The 23,083-nt window shown below is 40.4% G+C and overlaps 1 protein-coding gene and 1 long non-coding RNA gene across 2 annotated transcripts in view; both read left to right on the plus strand.

Annotated features, from left to right (window-relative positions):
* Window positions 1–23,083, plus strand: part of ANKH (ANKH inorganic pyrophosphate transport regulator) — a 106,821-nt gene that overhangs the window by 37,915 nt on the left and 45,823 nt on the right. Inside the window, exon 2 of the mRNA XM_033051917.2 lies at window positions 16,856–17,072. Within this exon, the coding sequence (XP_032907808.1) occupies window positions 16,856–17,072 (217 nt within the window). The remainder of the gene's footprint in view (window positions 1–16,855; window positions 17,073–23,083) is intronic.
* Window positions 17,079–19,661, plus strand: LOC116992370. Its single transcript, XR_004417035.1, has 2 exons — window positions 17,079–17,975; window positions 19,396–19,661. It is a non-coding gene; the product is annotated as an uncharacterized LOC116992370 (long non-coding RNA).

A 23,083-nucleotide genomic window follows, 5' to 3' on the forward strand; every position in this document is an offset into this window, starting at 1 on the left:
TGGTTGTTTACTTGATGAGGGCAAAGTACGTAATGTGGTCAGAATGCACTGGAGTCGAAGTGCCAGCAGTACTCCCACAGCCCCTTGCAAAGGCGTCTGCAGCAGACTGGGATTTTTTGTGAGCTGAGACCAACAGTCCTGCTTCCCACTGACTTGATAGCATTCCACCACGAGATCCACCATCGCCTTGAGAATAAAATGTGTGTGTGCAGCCAAATAGGCTTATCAAAAGAACATTTGGAATAGACTTGTAGATCTGTTTCTCCCAGGTGACTTCACAATCTTCTCTGTGGTTAATACTCTTGGAGGAGATGCACAAGTAGAAATGTGTGTCCTAATGGAAAAGAGGAAGATGATGAGTCTCTGGGCCATACCTTGCAACTCTTTTTTGGTCTTCAAGTCCCTTTCTCTCTAAGCCTGAAGAGCCTTTTCTCATAGGATCTTTCAAACCTGTCCTCTCCTGCTGTTCTACATCTGCCACCTCGGTTACAACTGCCTGTATATTTCTATATGGTTTGCTTCCTTCCTGCTACCAGCAAATTGCTCCTCTCTGTCATTGGCAAGTTTGGTAAGCATGCCAAATTCACAGTGCTGAGTATCCCAAAGAATTCACTGATTTACCACCTAATAAGTTTGGACACCTTAGTGTCCAAAAATATTTTAAATATTGTGAAGCATAAAAATTTAGACTGCACATAATGCTTCAAAACAGAATATCTCTTCTTGCTCTGACCAGGATTTCACTTTCCTCTTTAAAAATCTATTTATTCCCAACTACTTTGTCTTGATGGAAAACCTTGATCTATGGCACGATGGGATGCTGGCACTGAAACAACCAATAAATATGTGGTAATGACATCAGGTTATTTAGGAGCAGGAGGTTTTGGTATTTTGGTCAAGGTCCTCCGTAGGCTTGCTTTGCAGTTTATTAGTTTGCTGTAGGCAGACAACCCAGCCTGAAATCAGAAAGCTGGAAAGGCCCTGGGCAAGGGTTTCCAGGGTCACAGGGAGAGTGGGTCAGTCACCAGCCTCTGCACAGCCCCTCATTCTAGCTGTGGCACTTTGGCTTGCTTCATATATTGCACAGTCAAACAGTACAAAGTATTTTTGAACTTATGGGTGCTTTAAGGTGCTTCAGTTCTTTTAGTCTCTGGAGAAGAACAGTAATCCTAGTATGAATCAGTATATTAAAAATTAAATAAACAAGCAGATAAATAAATGTAATTTATACAATTCTTTCATCATAGCACAATGTAAACTGTGAAATACCGCAAATAAACATTGCCCTGGAATGTAAACTTGTATGGAAGGTTACAGCACATTTGTACCCTCAAATACTCAACATAGGACAGAAAGCAGAGTATTACTTGTCTGAAACTTCAAGACTATTTTATCTAACAACTGTAAGAGAAACATGTCCAAATTGTACAAAACAAGACTTGTGACTTCTGTCGTGACCACAGGGTTGAGGGTAGTTAGCACCCTTTAAAAGATACTTTCTTTAGAATAGTAAAAGCAGTATTAAATTAATTAAAGCCAAGCTTAGTTGCACCACCTCCTGTAGAATTGTACCATTCCTTCTTTCCATTGCTGGTATAATTTCACCTGTTTAAGTTTGTGAAGGTGGACAAACTGAGAGGACGGGTCTTGACGCTTGCTGCATTCTTCCATGTCTTCTGGTAATACACCTGGAAGAGCAGAAGCACTCTAAGAAAGCTGTTCCTCAAGGAAAATGCACTTTCTGATTTGCACTGATTCCTGAGATTACTGGATCAGGTCCTACCACTTGCATATAATAGCACTTTAAATACATTTACTTACCATTTGTGAAACATGAGTTTGGAAAAAGCTTATATTGTCACAGTGCTGGTTGAAGTCCCATCTTAAAAGGGCCTGTGATGCTTTATAAAATTCTAACCAAAAAATACAATGGCCTTTTTCAGAGGCTTTTCTCTTTATTTTGTACTTTATGCCCTTGTTTCTTTCCCAGAGATGTTGGCAGCTGTTCTGATGCTGGCTGCAAGAGTACTTTCCCAGTGCAGGCAGCAGGGATGGGCCTGGCTGAGTGACTGCCTTGCTACTTCCCTTTCCAAGAAATTACTGCTGATTGCTGCAGTAAGTCAGCAGGCTGGGGTGTACCTTCCTGCACCTCAGCTCCACTGCCAGTTTCAATTAAAGGCTGTCCCTCCACCACGTCTCTGGTTAGGAGGGGTTGTCTGTCACTGAGGTGCCTGGTGCAGGGCTGGGACCTGGTCTAGGCTGAGTGTTTGCACTGTGAGTCTCGTGACACAAGCACGAGGAGTGTGCCACTTCATCCTGCCACAGCCCGCTAGGGTTCAGTAGAAAGTGCTGAGTTTTACTGCTGTTGACAGGACGTCCATTGCTGCTGTAAATCTTTGTCCAGAGTCTGAGAGCCAAGAGGGAACACAGTTGTCCTAGCCCAAACTGGGGCTCAAGAGTTGATCCCCAAATTGGGGGTGAAATAAAAGCCATGACTGAAAGAGTTTCAAACTATTGTTCTTTGTCCTACATTGTTTGGGTTTCAAGATAAGCATGCAAAAGACCTTCAGAACAGAATTGCCTTTTAATTTTACAATGACTATAATTCAAGGCTCTTTGGTTATAAATCCCACCAGTTTCAAGAAGAAAAGGCTTAATCCACTAGATACCACTGTGACAAGCATCTGCTTCCTCAAAGGCAACTTTATTAAAATAAATCAAGATAGTATCCTGGAAGAAAGACTTCAGAAAAGCTCTGTAATAGAAATAAATACCTTATTTTCCTTAAAATCTTCTGATCAACAGCAACATGTGAATTACAGGCTGAAAAAAAAATAAATTATAGTATTTGATTATGTAGTTGAGTGGGCCGGTCTTTTGTTCAAAGTGAAATAAGTCATATAGCTAATAAAAGAAATTAAATTCTTCCCCTAGATTTGAACTGTATTTGTTGAAGAGATTGTTGAGTTACAGAATTATTGCATAGTTCCTACTATAAAATAAGGTTTTTGGCACTCTTGCCTGGAGTTGAGAAATCAGTCACACTCTTGCTTAAATTTGCAGTGATGGCAACAGTTCTGCTCCAGTGTAACCTCTACAAAGGATTTTCTCCAATATCAAACACTTATAAAAGGAAGTTAAAACATAAAGTCAAGTCTTCCAAAAAGACAACACAGTAGTCGTGAGTTGCCTCATAGACAGTGAGAAATGCACAAAGAGATACAATAATTGCCTCTGCTTCTAAGTTTATGAAAATAGAGTCGTTATGTTTAAGGCAATTTGGTCTTGCCCCATGGTAGGGTGGGAAGCAATTGGCCAGGCTTTTAAAGCCAGTTTAGCTTTCTGTGACGAGACCCAAGATGTGAGGACAGCTGGAGCCCACCAGGTTGTGGCTCAGATGGCAGACAGGGAGTGTGTATACCTGTCCCATGCCTGAGAGAGGGAGCTGCCAGGGATGCATACAAGGATGGAGAAGGCGAGAGGATGAAAGGTGTAAAGGTCTAAAGCATCTGACAGTGAGAAGCTGTTTCCTGTGATGCCTTTTAGTGATGTTTATAAAGTGCATGACGACCTAAAGAAGGCTGAAGTGCCTGTTAGATTGACTCACCAGGGGCACACCAATTGTGGTTTGTAATTACCCACCAGCAACAGGCAGAGACGTACATGTTCCTGGGGCTATGAGTCCTGCCCTACGTTGTCATCACAGTAGAGTCACCAGTTTCAGAGAATTCACTGCCTGCAGTAAATCTGGGGTGATCTGAGAGAAAGGCTCTTTTTTGGATCATCTGAACCCCAAGTTAGACTGTTCAAGGGAGGTGTCATGACACCTGCATTCACTTTACTCTTGCACAGTCATGGTTTTGACTCTTCGGACCAAAGAGTTCCAAATAGAGTGTTTAGAAAATATATATGCTGTGCAACACTACTGAAGTCTATAAATACCCGGTGTAGAAAAGTATGCTTTTACAGTTGTAGTAGGCTGGTTTTGAAAATTCACCTCTTTAGGATCACAATTACCAAATGACAGTCCTTTGGAGGATCATCCCACAATACTTCTACAGTTCTTAAACTACAGTTCCTAAGCTAGATAATTTCTTGAATTTCAGCTGACTGTGACCTTGTTTAAACTCCAGTTTTAAATTTTCCTTTGGGACCTTTGACTAGTATGAGCAAGTTTCTTCTAGGCTGCTCAGAACAAACATAATAGATTATCAGCAAGAACATGACCAAAGGGAGTAGTAACTAAAACCATCATGTGGCATACTCTCAAAGAAATTTTCATTTTCTTTGCAAGTATACCTTCCAGTTTTTTGTTGTAAGGCACAACCAGCATTGACTGCTTCAAAGTATTTCAGATGCTTGCTCCCACTACAACTCTGTAAGATCTGCTTCAGGACCTCATTTCCCTGATGTCAGAAGAATTTATTTGTCAAGATCAGCATGGACTGATTTGTTCCTGACCTGCAGCTGAAGATTTGGTAGTCTTAGTGTCAAAGAAGTGTGCCACCAGGGGTTCTGCATATCCCAATTTTAATTTTTGAACCATGCAAGTAGAAAACAAGAGTTCTGTCAGGGTTACTGTGTACTGTTGGCTTCATTCATGTGCCTGCAGTGTTTGAATTCTGATAGTACACACCACCCTTACAAGAGCTTCAACATTATATTTACCCCTGGGATATATGCCACTGCAGTGCGAGTTGGTGGCCTTACCCACCATCACATTTCAGAAGCTGATTTGGGAGCTCTTACTGCTTTTGCCCAACTGCCCTGCAGGCCTTGACTAAGGCAGCCCAACAGCTGAATTTTGTCCTTTGGTATTCAAGATTCAGCAAAGGATAAATTCTAACCTGTTTTTCTTGTAGACAGAGAAACGTAGTGAAACATTCACTCAGGTTACAGGCTGTGCTACGCTATCAAAGCAAGCCAGCTCAATTTTTCAACCCCCATAATGGCAGTAGTGTGACACTTAGCTCTCTCTCCCTGCTTAAGAATCTTGGCAGGATGCCCATCCGAGGCCAATTTTGTACTTTGCATTGGAGCAACTCAGAGATAAATTATAGCTGTTCTGAATTAATGTTTTACATCCTCTCTACTTCCCTGCTCATCATCAAGAGGACAAAAAACCTCACGTATAGAGAAGAAAGAAAGGAGATTGCATCGCATTTGGTTTTGTGTGTAAATGACTCAGAAAGTAGAACAAGGCTGGTCTGGGGGACAGACGGGCTGTAATGGGGGCTGTTCTGATGAAACCTCAGCACAATAGAGCAGTGAGATGAAACCTCAGTAGAGCAGTGCTGTGAAAGGGTGGTAGATAGTCTGTCTTCATTGCATTTCTTACCACTTTTGAAATCCCTGAGTAAAGACACCCATTATTTAAAACCAGTGACTCAGACAGAGAACCTATTAGGCAAAATTACTTGCACTATGGTATACTGGGATCAGTTTCACTTAAGCTTTGAGAATCCCTCAGTGTTTTTCCTGAACTTAAAAATTCATAGTCTCGTGCCTGTATAAAACAAATGAAAATGAGGTAGTAAGGTTTACCTGTGCAATTCAAGTCAAGGAGTTAAAGGGAGTGGTGGAAAAATGTTCATTGCAATTGAAAGAATCACTTTTAGCAAGAAGGGATGACTGCATCAGTAATACAAGAATGGGAAAGGTAGTCAGTGAAGATTTTAAGCTTGAAGTTAAGTTTGGTGGCTAAAAGAGCATTGAGTTTGTCAGAGGTGTCATGGTTGTGAATATTCTGCTGCTGAAGGAGTCTGTAGAAATGCTGTTAGCAAAACCCAATTTAAGAATTATTGTAGCATTATTAGCAGTTCCTCAGTGGAGAAAGCCATCCATAGTATGTCTGGTCACACCTTTAAAATTAGATTAAGCATCAAACTAGAACACATACTTGGGATAATCGAGAACACTCACAAACTGACTTGTGACTGCACTTCTGATTAAGACTCACCCCTGCTGGACACATAGAAATCAAAGTCATAAGACTTGCTGCAACTCCATGGGTGCTTCCAAGGCTCTCTCTCTGTGGAGCAGACTGCCTAGATACTGCTTAAGGAATTGTGAGTAGAAGCACTAGCCAGGGATCTGCTAAAGGTATTAGGCAATTAATTATTGCCAGGAATTTAAAGATTACTCCAGTGGACCCCTGTGTGTCCCAGTATATTCAGAAAATGCTTTTTTGACACCCTTTATAAACTTACATGTTACCAAGAGGTACAGAAGAAAAGTTTGAAGCATTGATACATTTTCCACGTCTCCCCTTTTTCCCTGACTCCAGCAAGGACAGAACCTATCTAGCTTGATAGCCTTTCAAATGAACTGGTATTTCACCTTGTTTCCATTGTGACAGAAAGCCATTTATTATAAGAGTAGCAATTTGGCTCCCAGCTGCCATGAGATAACATAAGCAGCAGTAATCAGGTTCTCCCATGGCATCCCACTAGGTCAGAAGGGTATTTCAACCTTGCTTGTGTAGAAATATTACTGTGCTTCCCCTTGGGAAAGACAGGGTGTTTTTAAAAAAGTGCATGATTTCTAGAGAAACTTGTTTGTTACTTGTTCTCCATATAACCACCGTCTGGAAAAACCCATGTGCGGTAATTTCATTGTGGGTTGATTTGTTGACTTCATGGCATTGGACACTGAAAGAACCAGTTGAGCTATTTTTGAAAGGAAATGTTGGCCAGTCCTGTCAACAACACCTGCGGGAACTGGGCAAGGAGTCCAAGGTTCTCAAAACTTAGACTGAGGACAGAGAAGGCTAGATTTTCTGCGGGAAAATTTTACTTTGGGGAAGGATGTCTCTTCTCCTTTCTGTTTTCCTCCATCGCACATCTTTACCAGCTCCTTTCCATTTATTTTTAATGGATGCATTAGCTTAAATTCTAGAGGCAGAATAACTGGTTTAGTGACACTGTCACTTTCTGCAGATACTGAAGTATTGGGAACTTCTGTAAGAACTGGAAATACTTTAAAGCTTGTTTTGCACTAGCTTTACACAAATCAGCCACAGTCACTAGCCACGATTTGTTTTTTAAGTCCACTGAGTAACTTTAATCTCATCCTAATAAAGCTGCTACAAAGAGTAAGAATGGAAGAGGGGAAAAAAAAGCCAAAACAGATACAAATGAAAGGTTTTCCTACTGTTGTAGTGGACTTTATTTATGATGGGTGTTTCCAGCAGAGGAAACACCAAATTTGTATTTAGGCTGGTGGTCTGGGTGCCCTCTGTTCGTCACTTCTAAGTAATTAAGACATGAGCTATTCTGGCAGCACTACACTTGCAATCACACGCACTCACACCTAACAAATCAGCTTTGTGTAGCCCAAACTGTGCTTTGTCCAACTGACAGCATGCTGGAGGAAACAGCTGCTTAATGACAGCCCTTAACCAGCCGTGCTCCCTGCTCCCGACACAACAGCTGAGGAAAATATCAGACCTCAAATATGCTCTGCATGGCTGAAGATGGGCAAAGCCTGGAACATAAGTAACAAGTCTGTGCTGGGCCACATGGGTAGATAAATGCTTCAAGAGTAAGCTAATGGACAGCAGATAATTGCATGATGCACTAAGCACCAGTAAAGGTGGGGCTGTACTGCGTGTTTGGGGACAGCTGGTCAAGCTCCAGTTTCCAAAGTCAGGCACAGAAACCTTGTTTGATGGTTATGTGTATTTTTTGTAATCACAGAGCTTTGACAAGTATTTTATAGATTGTTCTGGGGTTTTTGACATACTGCAGTACTTAGGCTTCTTCCTAAGCTCGGTCATTGGACAAGTCAAGAATTTATGCTTTTGCTCATCAGGCTCCTTACCTCTTGTCTGCAGTGAGAGAGAGAACATTTACTCATGCTGAATGAACAAAACTTGCAGGCTTGCTTTGTTTTGCTTTACCCTTCCAACATGTGCAAGAAATGTTCATTAAATAGCAGAAACTCAGTTTCTTTACATATTTTGCCTAACTCCACTGATAGCAGAGGAGTAGCAGTTTGTGAGGTACACTTACTTTGGTCTGCTGCTGGCTACTGATGAACTTGAACCACATTAGGGGAGGGAAGGAGCAAAGAACAGATGTAAACAAAAATAGCTCCCCTTAATTATCACACTTTCAACTTCCGAGTCACAAATTTGTTCTACTTTACACAAAACCCCAAAATATGTACTTGCATGACCATGAAGCAACCCAGCTCTCCCAGATGACTACCAGATGACAAAATCAGTAATTTGAAACAACAGCAGCAGTGGGCTAATCTCTAGAGCTGCCATGAATTGGTAAGATAGTACATATGGTGATAATAAAAGGTTTTGCTGTAGTATTGATGGTCTTGAATTTGGTTGTTGGCTTTCACAGTTTGCTGGGTGTAATTAATGCATCCCTTAAAATCCATGCAGAAGGGGAATTGAGAGGATATGTCAATTATTTGTCTTCCACACAGGAGAACATGGACTTTGAATCATTAATAAAGAATGGAAAGTGTATAGAAAGAAGAGAATTTAAGCAATAAAATTTTACTGATCTTTCCTCTAGGATATTTTCCAAAAGAGGCGAAACTGGGGAGTCAATCACCCCACAATTCCTGAGAGAAAGAATTTATAGTAGGGTACTGCAGCTTCAGTCTGTGGAAACAAAACTTCTTTGCCTTTTGCTTTGAGCAAATATAGGTAGTGTTCTTGTCTCGTGGTTCCTTAAGGATTTGAACCTTTGTGATCTCTGCTGGGTGTTGATGTTTGACCTTCACTGCTCTAAGCTTGATGCCCAGGAGCTCACAGCACAGCTGAAATATAGGCAAGATTTCTGTGTAGTTAAAGTAGTTGAACAAGTTTTACTGAACCTGTGCAACTCATATTTTGCAGGTGCTTGGCCAAATTTTGGTCTGGTTTACAGGCATTTTTGATAGCTTCTGCCAAATTTCAAAATTTTCACCAAATGCTTTGTGCATCAAGATTTTTTGTAACTCAAAAAATTTAAGGAAAATGTTTTTAAAAATCTACAAAGCCAGAGACAAACCTCATTAATTTTCCATAATCCTTCAGTTGGCAAAAGTACTTTTGCAGGTATGTTGAAGTGTTTGCTTGGATTTTCTTTTCCTATTTGAGTATTTTTTAATGGATTTACACTACATATAGGATCTTGTAATTGTGAGTTTCAGGTGACCTTATATGAAAAAATATGACTTAAGAAGGCTACCTATGTGAAAGCAGAGGCATGGCTTCATATGCAAGGCATGAACATACAAAAGAAATATAAAAGAAACAAACATAACATCTCAATTCTGAAAAATACTGAACAGGAGGGGTGAAAATTAGAGGACAAGTGGAGCTAAATAATTTCTTGCCATGAAATAAAAACATAGGTGAGTTAATGTGGAGGACAAGATCTTTGGTGAGAGTGAGGAGAGGTGGTAGTGAATGAAGGAAACAAAAAAAATTTTCAGGAAAGGAAAGGAACACATGGGAAGGAAAGGCTGATGGTAGCAAACTTTAATGTGCAAGGGAGGCAGATGTGGACCTTCAGATGCCAGTTTGGTGACATGTTAAGGTCAGGCTGAGAGTGACCTCTCAGGTGGTTGTCCAAAGAAGGTATGAGGTCTCCAGGACATCTCCCAGATGTTCAGCCTGGGGCAGTGCTCTAAGCTGGTCCCCAGGGCCCCCTCCAACCTGAACCTGTCCATACACTCTGGAGCCTAGTGAGGTGTAATCATGGAGAAAGTGTCACTGTTCATTTCAGAATGAGAGAACCATGAGCAGTATTTCAGCAAAGACAAGCCAGTGCTGATAAAAAGGCAATATGCCAGAGTTGTGAGGGACTGACAGGTGTGGGACCTGTGTGGATTAGATTTGCTGTGTGCATGTAAACAAGTCTTATAACAATCCTTGCAGAGATTTAATTTATAAACATGAGAAAAAGTGATTTTATGAAATGTGCAACTGATAGGAAATCAGCTCTACTTTTTACTTTGGGGATATAATGTGTGGAAGAGAACAGAGCCTATTTCTGTGGGAAATAAAAATAAAAGAAGGAACACTGCTGTAGATACTGTATCAATTGTGATTAAGGCAAATATTCTTGTGTGTAGATACCTGATATGCATTTATATCCTCCCCAGTGTTTTCTAGCACTTAAAAGTAATCAAAATGAAATTTGGTGAAGAAACAATAGCTATTCCACTGGGCATTCTGAAGAGACAGGGAACCAACCTTCTCCTAGTTTTGTGTCTCAATTTATGTCTCTATCTTATTTGTCTGTACTCCTAGACTTAGAAACAGAAACAGCTTTTGAGAGGAAAATGAGTCTTTGGCATGAAGAAGATCTGAAGACAAATAACCTCAGCCCAGAGTTTGCCATCTTATGCAACTTAATCCCAAATGCTTCTCACCTTTGCAGACCAGCTCCAGGGAAACCTGAATGAAAAGCTTGCACACTGCTTTGGGAGTAAAGCATTCCCTTGCATGTTTCCCCTTGAATACGTTTTGGACAATTGATTAGCATCAGTCAGAGGATACCAGCAAAGTCACAATGCAGAGGACTATCTCTGACATTGCTTTTGTCCTGTTCCCCTAAAAGGCGGCCAGGAAATCATGGTCTCACCTCAGGAGTCATGTTTCTCTGCAGACATGAGTAGAAATGGCAGTGGTTTCAGTCTCTTTCATGTTGGTGTCAGGCATCCCTGTTCCACACAAGGGTGTGTGTCCTGAAGGGCTTCCCACAGTCACGGTTCATAGCTCTCTTGGCTTCAGGATCAGTGTTCTCCACATCCCACAGGGAGACAACCATTTGCAGCAGCTGATTCACCTCTCCAAGATTGTTCTCTGTCATAAATATTCTGGAACTTTGTCAAATGTACTTTGAAAAGAGCCACTTTTTGGCTTGACTGAGTCTGGTTTCTTTCCTGCACCACTATCATCTGTGGTTTGTCTATTATTCTCTGCCTCATTGTGCTGTATCTTGTTGTTCATTAATCTACACACAGGCAGTAGGTGCCCTAGGGCAGTGTGCCATACTTGCTCCTCCAACTCCCAGACATGTTCTTCTCTGCCTTAATTTTTGCCATGGGAAGGATTTTCCATTTTCACTGAGGTGACTCTTGCCACTGCTACTCTAGTTATTCCTGCACCTCCTGGCTGTGCCTGTCTAAATGTGCAGTTCTCTGATGCATCCCAGGTCAAGTGAGAGCTGCAAGTGCTCTACAACTATGTTATTTTGGATTTAGAGTATTTATTTAAACTTCTCCCATGACACACAACCAACAAATTGAACAGCAAATGACCAATGTCATCAAGTAATACTGAGATCCTGGTCATGGTCACAGAGTAACAGGCATTTCTCTTAGAGTAAGAACCTTGCAAAAATGTTCATTCTTGCTTTTCTTTGCTGCTCAGGAAGGTGAATGGTGAAAAAGTTGCAAACAATGACATTCTAGTTTCCATTGCAATCGATGGCATTCTCGTTTTCATGGCTTGTTTTTTGTTTCACAGGGTATATGAGCTTTCCTCTTCTAGGCCATATTCTCATTCCTTAAGCAGGCAGAGTAAATTGAATTGATGTTTTTTTGTACACTAACTTTTTTTAAAGATAAAATGTGACACTTGCCCTGCATTGGGAATTAGAAAGCAGCAAGCAGCAGAAGAATTTCAACCCTCATTTTACAGGTCAGTCCCAATGCTCTCCACGGACATCCTCTACAGAGACAGGTCACATATCACAGGGATGTTGAGGTGTTCCTCTCTCAGGACAGGCATTTTGTCTTCTTTTAGGTGGGGTTCAGAGCTCTACTCTCTTGCTGAGGACTGGGATCATTTCTGTGGATTGAACCAATGTCAACACTTAGAACACTGTGGATAGCTGGCTGTTCTCCCACAGCCAGCTTTAGTAATGAAGCAGGGGGAAAGTGAAGTGTTTTAATAGTGGGCTAGTAGGAATTTACCTCAGATGGCATTTCAGAATCTGACACATGAGCTACAACAGATGCTGACCCAAAAATTAGAGATACTGAATTAGGATAAAAGCATTGCAGAGCAAAACAAACCAAACATCAACTCCCGCCAAAAAGACCCAGAAGTATGAACTGAACACTCTTCAGTCATAATTTTCAAGATAAAAGGTCTGACTCCATGTACCCTTGCAGGGTTATCATCATACAGGGTGTTTGGACAATATTCTTGAGCCCGAATAAATGTGTGCATATTATTTTTTCCCAGTTTTCTCTCAGTTCTGGACCAGTGTCCATGGAAGTCTTACACACACCTGTGTCAGAGCACTACCTGTTTATCTCAGATTGCCTATGGGGGCACCTGTGTTTATGAGAAGTCCATCCAGAAGCAGAGATGCAGCTGCAATAGCACTCAGGTAGCACCTACACAGTGATCCAACTATGCCATGCTTTGAGAGCATCAGATCTGTCAGGTGTCCATCCTTCTGGCAGCACAGTTCCTGCAGTGGTGACCGCAGGAGGCAGGACAGCCAGAGCCAACTGGTACATTTGATGCTGACGATTTCAGTAGGACAGGATTTAGTAAATGAAAACTCAACCAAGAGTCATCAGGAGAGAGATTATTTGACACAGGAGGTAGATTGCCCCCTGCATCAACTTGCTCTTTAACTGGATACTTTGGTTCTCTTCCATTTTCTTAGGGAATACCAGGTAGGAAGAAAGATATGTGCAGGGAAGGGTAACATATTACAAATGTTTGCTGAACCAAACATACATTTGGGCAAGATATGGCCAAATTGAGCAGATTTTTGATGTCACCTGTAAATAGATAACTAGCCTGAACAGACTTGAAAATATCTCAGGCAGAAGCCTTGTTTCAAACAAACTGTAGAAACATGCCAGCTTCCAGTATGTCACATTCTGCTTTTCTGGGATAAGCAAAATTGAACATTGACAAAAATTACATTTCTTGGGTATTAACGTCCTCCTGTTTAAAACACAAGCATCAGGGTCAAGTAGTGACTGCAGAGTCAGTATTTAACTTCAAATGTAGTAGAAAATGTTGCATAGTTAGGTACAGACTATGAAATGTAGGTAGTGTGTAGGTAATAATCAGTTTTAAAAGCAGAAGAAAACTTGTACAATAGATGTTGCTGTCTTGGTGTGGTTTTGAAATTGTTTTTATACCTCCAAACCAATACAAAATAAAGTGTCAGTTATCCAGTAGTCTCTGGGAAGGGAGGATCATGTGCATAATGGTCAAACTATCGAGCTAGCTTAAGACACAGCCTTTGAATTTTTGGCAACAGAGATGTGTAGCCCTAGACTGGAACCAAACCTTTTCTGCCAGCATTAGTGAATAGTGCTAAAAGTTCATGCAAAATAGGACAAGCTAGACCTTTGACATTTTTCTCACAACTGTTGCTTTTCAAATCGCTGCCTTTGCATGCAAACGTTTGTTGGATTCATCCATTATGCGTGTCCTGGAAATTTGATAGAGGTCTCATACGTTCCTTCTAAGAGGCTAAAGCCAGCTGCAGTTGTAAAGATGCAGTTGCTGGCTTACAATGTTAAGTGTATTTGATATCCCTCTGACTTTAATCTCTTGGATGGGAATTTAAAAATGCTAGTCCTCTCTCATTCTAGTGAACATTAAAGACAGCACACAATTACGTGATGTCACCAACAGTCTATCTTCCAGCCTCTGGATTGCCTAGTGATCCCATCAAACATGGTATGAATAAGCCAGTTCAAAGTAGGATGACACCTGAAATGCGTGTGATCAAGCTAACATGCTGTGGTAAATATTGTCATTAGTATTATTGCTAGCTAGTTCTGTGTGATTTCACGCTCAAGCTACACAAATCTTTGTAGAGCTATGCTTCCTTGTGGTAGAGATGCTGCTGATGAACTTTCGTTATTGATTTCTGTTCACACAAAAAGTGTTCAAAATAGAGTCAGGTTAAAAAATGGAGGCTTTGCCCTGGTTTATATTGCCTTCCTTTATGACAGATTTAATTGGAAATCTAACAGGAAATTAGACTGGAAAATTGTCAGCTGTGTGGCTGGCATGCCATGAAGGACCAAGTGTCTGTGTCTTTCATACTGCACACCAAAAGAGTTTTATCAGATATCTGGGATTTATTGTGAATTTTAGGATATCAAATATGACATCAACAGCTTCAGCAACAAAAATATTTGGAATTACATAGGGTTGAAAAGCTATGCAATTTTTCATAGGGAGTTTGAAAATTAAGGATCAAGAGTCTTATATTGTCATCTTAAAGTGGAAAAGAAAAAGGCTACAGAAGCTAAACCATCCCTAAACACAGCCCTACTGACTGTTCATTTCCTAAGGATCTTTCCAAATAAGTATTTAGAAGGATTGCTTTTTCAGGGCTAGCCTCTGGAGTATTTCATCATGTCAGCCACGTGTTCCACAGGAGTAAAAATTAATGGCAACCTATCTCTAACAAAAGTCCCTTTTGGATTTTGCCAGTTTACCTTTCCTGGTACACAGGATGTCTCCAGGGAAGATTACGCAGAAGTTATCTACTTGGTTATCGTTTGGTCATTCAAAAGAGACCAGAGAGGGAGAGAAAGAGGAGTGCTCAAGTCTTTCTGTCTGTCCTACTTAGATGGAAAAACTTAGTTACCCTGGGGCCAGAGTCATATGGAGCTGTTTCCACTGGCACGAGATCTGTGCTAAGCAAAGATTTCTCTCTCTCTGCAGAGGGATCATAGTGCCATGCCTTTTGACAAAAACTTAGTTCTTAAAGCCATGTTTATCCCATGACCTTGTCAGAAGTGGATTACCATCCTCCACAAACTCTGGTATTCTGTAGCTGTACAAAGCAGGAAAGAAGCACTTGTGCTTGTGAAACTGCTGGACATAATTCAGCTGTTTACATGTGATGAGAAGTTTTTAAAATACCCTACCTGATATTGGTTAGCTGTTTCTCTTTCAATTGAAGCTGCCAGAAATATTACATTCTTGACAGAAGAAAAAAGTAGGGAAGAGTCACGATCAAGGAACCTTTTATTTGGCATAATTTAAGGCTATTTGTCTATTACTGGCAACATCAATTGGGAAATTTGGCGTCTTTCTAGCAAGTTTAAATTAGCAGATTGTGTAACTCTGTGTACACCTTGAAACTGATTACTTCAGCATCACAAGTATCATCACGAAAGACAACTGCTCTTGACTATTCATTTCAGAGGCCACAGTCTTTCACAAATTGTTTGAATACAATTTTGTGGACACACTAGTGCTTTGAGCATCAGCGGATTTAATATAATTTGAGCTGATGTCAATGCAATAGATGGAATTATCTATATCCCAGGAAAAGTTACACTTAGCAGCTGCAGATATTCCATATCTAACACAGGGTGTTTTCAGGGAGGAGCAAACTGGAGCAAGACAGATGAAAACATTTGGAGTCTCAGGCATTCAGGTCAGAGCACATTAAAAGAGAGAGATTTGGCAGACATCAAAGGTGGAGAAGTGGGTATTTTCTACAGCTTTTTGCTATGTTGACAGTGCAGCTTGAGTTTCAAAAATTAAGAATGTCTCATAGAAAGAGTGGAAAAGAACAATAGGAAAAATGCTCATTTCTGCTTCACGGATGCAGGTTCTTTTCAAGCCAATAGGAGTTGCTTGCTTAGATATCTTTGGAACGGAAAATAAAGTCAAGTAACTGCAACAAAAAGCTTATGCTTCCATTTGAAATGGAAGGACTTCACCGCAATTACCTCTAGCTGGTTTGTTCATTCAGATAAAGTGGTATTAGGACTTTTTAAGTGTGAGTGAGGTTTGTGTGGTGGCTTGGAGAGATGTTCCTGGTTGGCCTCATTGCTGCGGCCCTGTCAACAGACATCAGCTGTAACCCATAGAAACTAAATACTTGCTAAATCGTATTTCATCCTTCATGCTTTTTGAATCTAATACTGTTTTAACAGTTTCCTCGGTGTACCAGATGATTGATGCTGTCACACTGCAGATAAAATTTATCATTCTGTCATTTTTATTCAATACTTCAGAAGTATTTTGGTTCAAGCTGGAATCTGAGGAAATGTTACACATCTTTTTTATAGCTCACCTTAGTTGTAAAAACAATCCATCCAACTCTCAGTGATTAATTGGCAGACATTTCCTAAACACAGACCTAGAATAAATTAGTGAGTTAGTTCTACCTGAGTATGTCTTGAAAGATATGTGCTATAGTTCTTTTTAAATTTCCTACAAGAAGATATACATGAATATGGTATCAAATACAAACAAACAAATTTGTATGTACACAAATATGTGTATGTCAACTACATGAAAAGAGATCAGTTATGTTTAATCACATGTGTATTTGGCCTCATTTCATAGTGAAAGTCACAGGCTAATATCAGCTATTCACAACAATTACATGGGCAAAGCTGTTACAAGCTGTCACAAAAGTTATGAAAAGCTTGTTACACAGAAGAAGTTTTTTAATTCCTCAACTTTGAGAGTGTGTCAGAGCTTATGCCTGTAAAGATGACTTACAAGGACTATGCTCTGTCGAAATCATGGCTGGAACCTCAGAGCAGTATTTCAGTGGTTTTGTATTATCCATGACTATTAGCAGGTCATAAAATTATTCTAAAAAGGATAGAGGCTGACGTCTGGTAGAAGTTCCATTATATACTTCAGAAATAGATAGATATTTTATCTTCACGTCTACTTAATTTGAATTTAGTCTATCTTAAATTATTTTGCCTGTTTCACATGTCACAAGTTACTGCTGCTGAATCCAGAGTAATAAAGTCCAGCTTGGGGTGAAAACAATGACAGCTAAATTTGCTTGCTCCTTCAGAACCTGATGCAGGAGATTGTGTTTGGTACCCTTCCACATGTGCTGCATCATTTGCTCTTTCTGTGTTTCAACAGGCCTTAAATAGGGGCATCGCTGCTGTCAAGGAAGATGCTGTGGAAATGTTGGCCAGCTATGGGCTGGCATACTCCCTGATGAAGTTCTTCACGGGTCCGATGAGTGACTTCAAAAATGTAGGTCTGGTGTTTGTGAACAGCAAGAGAGACAGGACCAAAGCAGTTTTGTGCATGGTTGTGGCTGGCGCTGTAGCTGCTGTATTTCATACTTTAATAGGTAAGGTCACTTCACATCTAGTTAATATGACTTTAATTTGCTTCCCCATTCTTCAAACTACTTAAGCTGTAGGCTTAATATTTCATTTGGAAGTACAGCAGGAGATGCAGAAGAGATAAACTCTCTTGGGCTGATATCATGCCCATCCACACAGTTTTTATTGCTTTTTAAACAGGTTATTAAGGAGCAGATCCCAAGCACAGGGGTCTCATGCCTGGAAACAAAACATGCCACTGATCTCTTTCAGTCAGGTGCGTGAGCAGAACTTTGACGAGGTTGACAGGTTGCCTGAAGCTGATAGCTCAGTGTTATTGTTAGGTAGTGATGATCAGCTAGCCGTATCTGCTAGGTTGGTTTGGCAGGACTTCAAGGTGTGCTTGGCAGGGCTGTTTGCCAGTTCTTGGTGGCATTGTTGGTGTACTCCCTCTGTACTTCCTTTGCTACTTATCTCACAGTACAAAACTCTCAGCAGGCAAGTGCCAGCAACCCCATTAAAATATCAGGTAGTACTCTCCAGTGCTGCTAGGTGTCATACACTTCTGTTGAATAATTAATCTGTGAGGAAGAGGTTAGTAGGAGCAATTTATACCAAGCAGAGACCAACTCACGAGTGTACTCTGAAACAAAGAAAATACACAAGTAGACACAAACTGAACACTAAAAAAAAGGCAGCCACAGGATTTGCCAGTTTTTGAGAGCTTAGAAAAATGGGATACCGACTCAAGCATCAACCACAACAATAAAAACAATTTAACTTGGAAGACTTTTAACTTCATCCTCTCCAAGAACTCCATGAGATTCTCTGCACCTTCTGACTCATTCTACGCAGCTGAAACCTCTGGACCGTAGCAACAAGGAACAGGAGATGCTGGAGGGAGAAGCAGAGTGCACTGCATTGAACAGGTAAAATCCTAAAAAGCTGAGAGTTTTAAGGGGTGGGAGGGAGGAGTGACAGCCTATGGAGGCATGTGTTGGTTGACAGGCAGTAGCGTTGGATTGGATCACCACCAGTAGGGTGTCATTCCATCACAGAAAATGGGAAATGCAAGTGTAATGGCAGTATCCTGAATTGCTGTGAAATCTCGGAGTGGCCTCGAAGGGAGGCAGTATTCATTATTAGTCTGTTAGTGTCTCAAGGGCAACATGTGCTGCTGTTCATCATAGAATAGAATAGAATAGAATAGAATAGAATAGAATAGAATAGAATAGAATAGAATAGAATAGAATAGAATAGAATAGAATAGAATAGAATAGAATAGAATAGAATAGAATAGAATAGGACTGTTTCAGTTCCTGTCTGAGTAGGTACACAATCCAGCTGGTAAATACAAATGTGCCCAGTTCTCACCCTTTAACAGGCTGCCAGCTATATTCATGAGTTCTATGTGCCTCCCAAGAACTACAGTTTGTTTTGACCATCATATATCTCTTATTCCAGCACTGATACACACACACTGTGCTATTTAGCTTTGCTCCTTGTTACAGTCATAAAACATGCTTACAGTAATGGCTCACTAACCAGCAACTGTGTTCCAGGGATAAGGTGTCACTGATTTTATAAACTTCATCCATGCATTCAAGTTAACTTAATTCGCTGATTTCAATTGGACACTTCCTAAACATGTTTGCATTTGAGACTGTTTTATTGAGTCAGTGTTATAAATTTTGGCCCATTTGTTCATTTGACTCTCATATTTCTTTGCTTGGAATGTATCTTCAGCCCATAGAGCTGCTCTTCTAGTTGCTCACTTGCTTTTCTGCCAATGCTGGTCAAAGTTTTTGCCTTTGCCGGCTGGATAAATATTTTCTAGTCATACAGTATGTTATTTTAAGCTAGGATAGATTTTAAGAAAGTTTTAAATATAACTATCAGATTTCCAGGTGAAAAACATAACTGGTTTTTCCATGTGGAGCTTCTTATTGAAAGGAGGTGTTTGAAACAACGGTTGGAAAACCTGTCAGCTAAGTTTCTTTCCTTTGCCTGGAAGTAGAGCCCTGCTAAGTTCAGAACCTCTGAAATACACTCTGCATTTCATCTGGGGAAAAAAGGAGGCTGTGCTTACCATGCTTTAAAGTCCTGAATTAAAGGACTGCACACAATCTTTCAGCTTTTTATGGTGACAGACTGCAAAATATTTTTTGGTATTTTAACTTGTGTATGCCTGAAAATATGCAAAGGCCACAGCAGAGACTGGCAGAGCGCCTGAGGGAATGGAGTTAGTCAGATTCTAGCACCAATTGCCTGGGTGATGTTGCCAAATTTTATGTTCCAAGTTTCCTTTGAACCTATTTCAAGTCCTGATTATTTTGCTCTGACCCACAGATACACAGCCTGCCTAGCAGGAGGAAGAGAAGGAGTCCAGTGACAGGCAGCCTCCTAGGACCTGAGAGTACTCCCCAGCAGCTGCAAGCCTATCACAAGCTATCTACAAGAGACACAAATACAGGTCACTGATGCTTGGTGGATGAAGAAGAGAAACAAATAACACTTAGGAGACTGAATTTTTTCCACCTGCCATAAATATAGGGCTAAGGAAGATGACAGGTCTATCTGCCATGGATTGTGAAAGCCCAGGAAGAAACAGAAAACCAAAAGCCCAATGAAATAAGGAGTACCAAAAGGAAGAAAACAAGTGGTGGTAGAAACACAGTGACCACAATGAATCACCACATTTCCAACAGTGATAGAGACTATTTGCAGTCTACACACACAGCTCCTCACAAACAGTGGCCTCTACTCATGGAAAATATCAAACTAGACCGTTTCATGCACCTGACTCATGCTTCATTGCTTCAGCACCAGCTCCCCCCTGCTGCTTCCCCACTGGGGCTCACACTGTGAGCAATCCTCTGTGCCAGTGACTGGCTGAGCTAAACCACTTGAACTCAGAGCTGCAAGCTCTGGGTTCCTCAGTCATCACCCAACCACATCCTTATGAAGGTCTGCAAAGTCCAAAGCAGCTCTTGTCACTCCCCTGTACAGGTAGCAGTAACAACTGAGAACCAAGTTGGCCAAAGGGATTCAAAACCATATACTCATCCCACTTCCAACACTGCTGTAAACCTTGTCAGTGCAGTATTCCTGGATTGGGTGTTTTAGGTGTGCTCTGGAAATAGAATATAATATTCTGCCTTCCTTCCCCAAAGTGGGCTATTTTGAGGGCAGCAACTGCCATCAATTTGTTTCCGTGATGGGAAGTTCACTATGGAACCAGGGTCTAAAGTGTCGTGTTATTTGAGAGAATGGCTTTTTGATGGCTGTAGGAGAAAGGATTCAAGATGCTAAGCCTGTCTCTGCGTATTTTTGACATCTTACTAAATTGCCAGCTTGACAGAAGAGAAAAGTCATTTATATAACGTTATGCTACCATAATGCATTTCTTAGTGTTGCTGGTAAGCCCTCCATACTAGGTGAGTCTTTCAACATCAGTGTCATGAAGAGTATGCACATTTTCTTTAGCAATAGAACAACATTGTCCAACTTTTCACTAGTTTACTGAGAAAATTTGTTTCCTTTAGAATAATTCTCAGTAGTTCTAGAAATGATAGAAGTTACTTTGATGAAACATCCTCTTTGCTTTTTACTGATTGACTGATTTTTACTGATTATCATCACCAGGAGAAAAATAATGGAACTTTAGTAACCAGTAAACTTAAGTATAGGTTAACTTTTGCAGTAATCTACAGCAGACTGGATGTCAAAGACATGGAAGCGATTTGTTTTGTGCCCATTTATTACTATCAGGCTGCTGAGCATGGGCCGCAGGCTGCACAGGGGAGAACTTCAGCATTTCCTAGCAATTCCACTGATGCTTTTGAACTTCCCACATGCATGATCACTGCATGTACATTAAAAATCTCTACAGGAAGTGAGACATAGGTGTAATCCCACCAATTCCAGTGTAACACTACTGGGATTTTCCAGACACTAGGAGTTACACAGTTGGTTATGACAGACTGAGGTGTTTTGGTTTTTTTTTTGTCAGTCTTGTTCCAACAAGACCACTGTACTGGGGTATACAAAACGTTTTGCCCTGGAAAAAAGGGACAGCACAGGAACACAAATCAGAATATAATCTGGGATTGCTGCTTTCCCTTTCCCCCCCAAATAAAAATAAAATGTTATTCATTAAAAATTAGTCCTACTTCAGCATGGTCATTGCCAAAGCAGTAACATGCTTCTTTGGCTACCACAACCCTTCTCCCACAGCAGGGGTGGTTTCTTTTCAACAAGGTACTCAGGACAAAGGAAGAAAGCCTATGACCAAAGCACTTTTGGATAGCAGTGACTATATTTCAGTTAAAACAGGATAATGTTGAGACTTAGGAAACACTGGCATATATGAAGATATTTCAGATACTAAAAGTCATTCACAGATGTGGGAAAATCAATAAATGCAATTTTGGGACTAGACCCAAGCACAGAAAAATATGATTGCAGTAATCAGTCTTCACTGAGATGCTCGCAAGCTGTTTTGGTTTTCTTTAATTCATGTGTTGCCATAAGCAAAGAAAAAGAAATCACGCCACCTTAAACACTCTGGTCATCTGAGCTTTCACATGGGGAAAACAGAGGCTTTCTCTTCTGTTTTAAATTCAAGTTAACCAAAAACATAAAGAAATCTGTATACCCTGTGGCATCTTCAAGTGAACATTTGCTATTGGTTTTTCACATTGGTGTTTTCCTATCTCCCCAAATCACTTTACTGAACAAATTAGCTCAGTGCATCAAGGTTTGGTGCTAATAACACCAGGGTTGTGGGTTTAGTCCCTGTACAGGCCATTCTCTTAAGAGTTGGACTTTTTGGTCCTTGTGTGTCTGTTTCAACTCAGAATATTCTGTGACTGAGAAACTGATGAGCATCAGTTTTGGCCATGTGAACCATCTTTCTCACAAGCAGCAGAATAGATTTGTTACTTCTCAAGTCTCCAAGTTCATTTTTTAAACTAGTAGCAAAGTATGTAAATGGAATGTGTCTAGAAAGGGCACACTTAAACCCAAAATCATAGTTTGGATTTTTTTCTTCTGGTAAAGCTATTTTTGACATATGTAGCTCCATGTCTGAAAATAAATGGTGTCACTTCCTCTAGGAGTTTTTTCTTTATGATTTAAGGATGGCATGCTCAGTAGTAGTCAGCTCCAAAATAACTACAATACAGCTATTTGTCTGAGACTGCTGGCATCATTAAGTATATGTTGTTTTAAGGGTGTCTGAAGTTTGTGTGGTATAATTAGCTTGCTAGAGAAATTGGTGTAGGGACCAGGAGATCCAATTAGGTGTACAGTTTTCAGTGTCATTTCTTGAACTTCTGGGTCTTAAAACTCAACTGGAAAAAACAAAAGCAAGAATTTTTAATTTATGCTTAAGTAAAATGCTTAACTTCTGTAGCAAATCTGATCCCTGGACATAGCAAAACAAATGAGGTATTAGAGAAGAGCAAACAGGCAGCTCATCTTGGACTTGGACTTCTCTGTTTTAGTTGAAATGATGCAAGAAGTGGGAAGCACCATCTGCTTTAGATTCATGTAATACTCTCTGGCTCTGTCTATGTTATTAATTTTGTACCATTCTTCATAATAGGTTTGTAAGGTTGGCCAAGGTTAAGTTCTAACTGCACCAGCAATTGCTGGATTCACAGCTCAGTGACACATGCCTGTATGTTTGTGAATCTCTGAGCTTGCTGAGTCCTTCTTTGTGAGGATAGAAACATTCATGGACATCAGCACAAATGATTGTGTGCTTTCACTGACATATGAAATAGTTGACTATTTTGAAAATAATGTTTTAAGTTTAACCATTGTGAATTTAAAACAAAAATCACATTAAAAAGTGCAGTTAAACTTTTTTTGATGGGTGAGAGAAAATAAAATCTTTGAAGCTTCCAGAGCTCAGTGCTGATATCCCTAGAAATCTTAAAAATGTTGTGCTATGAGTTGTAATGGTATAAGTGCTTTAAGAGTGCTCTGCCAATAAACTACAACCCTCTTCTTAGAAGTGAGAGTAGTTCAG

The sequence above is a fragment of the Catharus ustulatus genome, chromosome 1 (genome assembly GCF_009819885.2).
Source record: "Catharus ustulatus isolate bCatUst1 chromosome 1, bCatUst1.pri.v2, whole genome shotgun sequence".
Taxonomy (NCBI): Eukaryota; Metazoa; Chordata; class Aves; order Passeriformes; family Turdidae; genus Catharus; species Catharus ustulatus.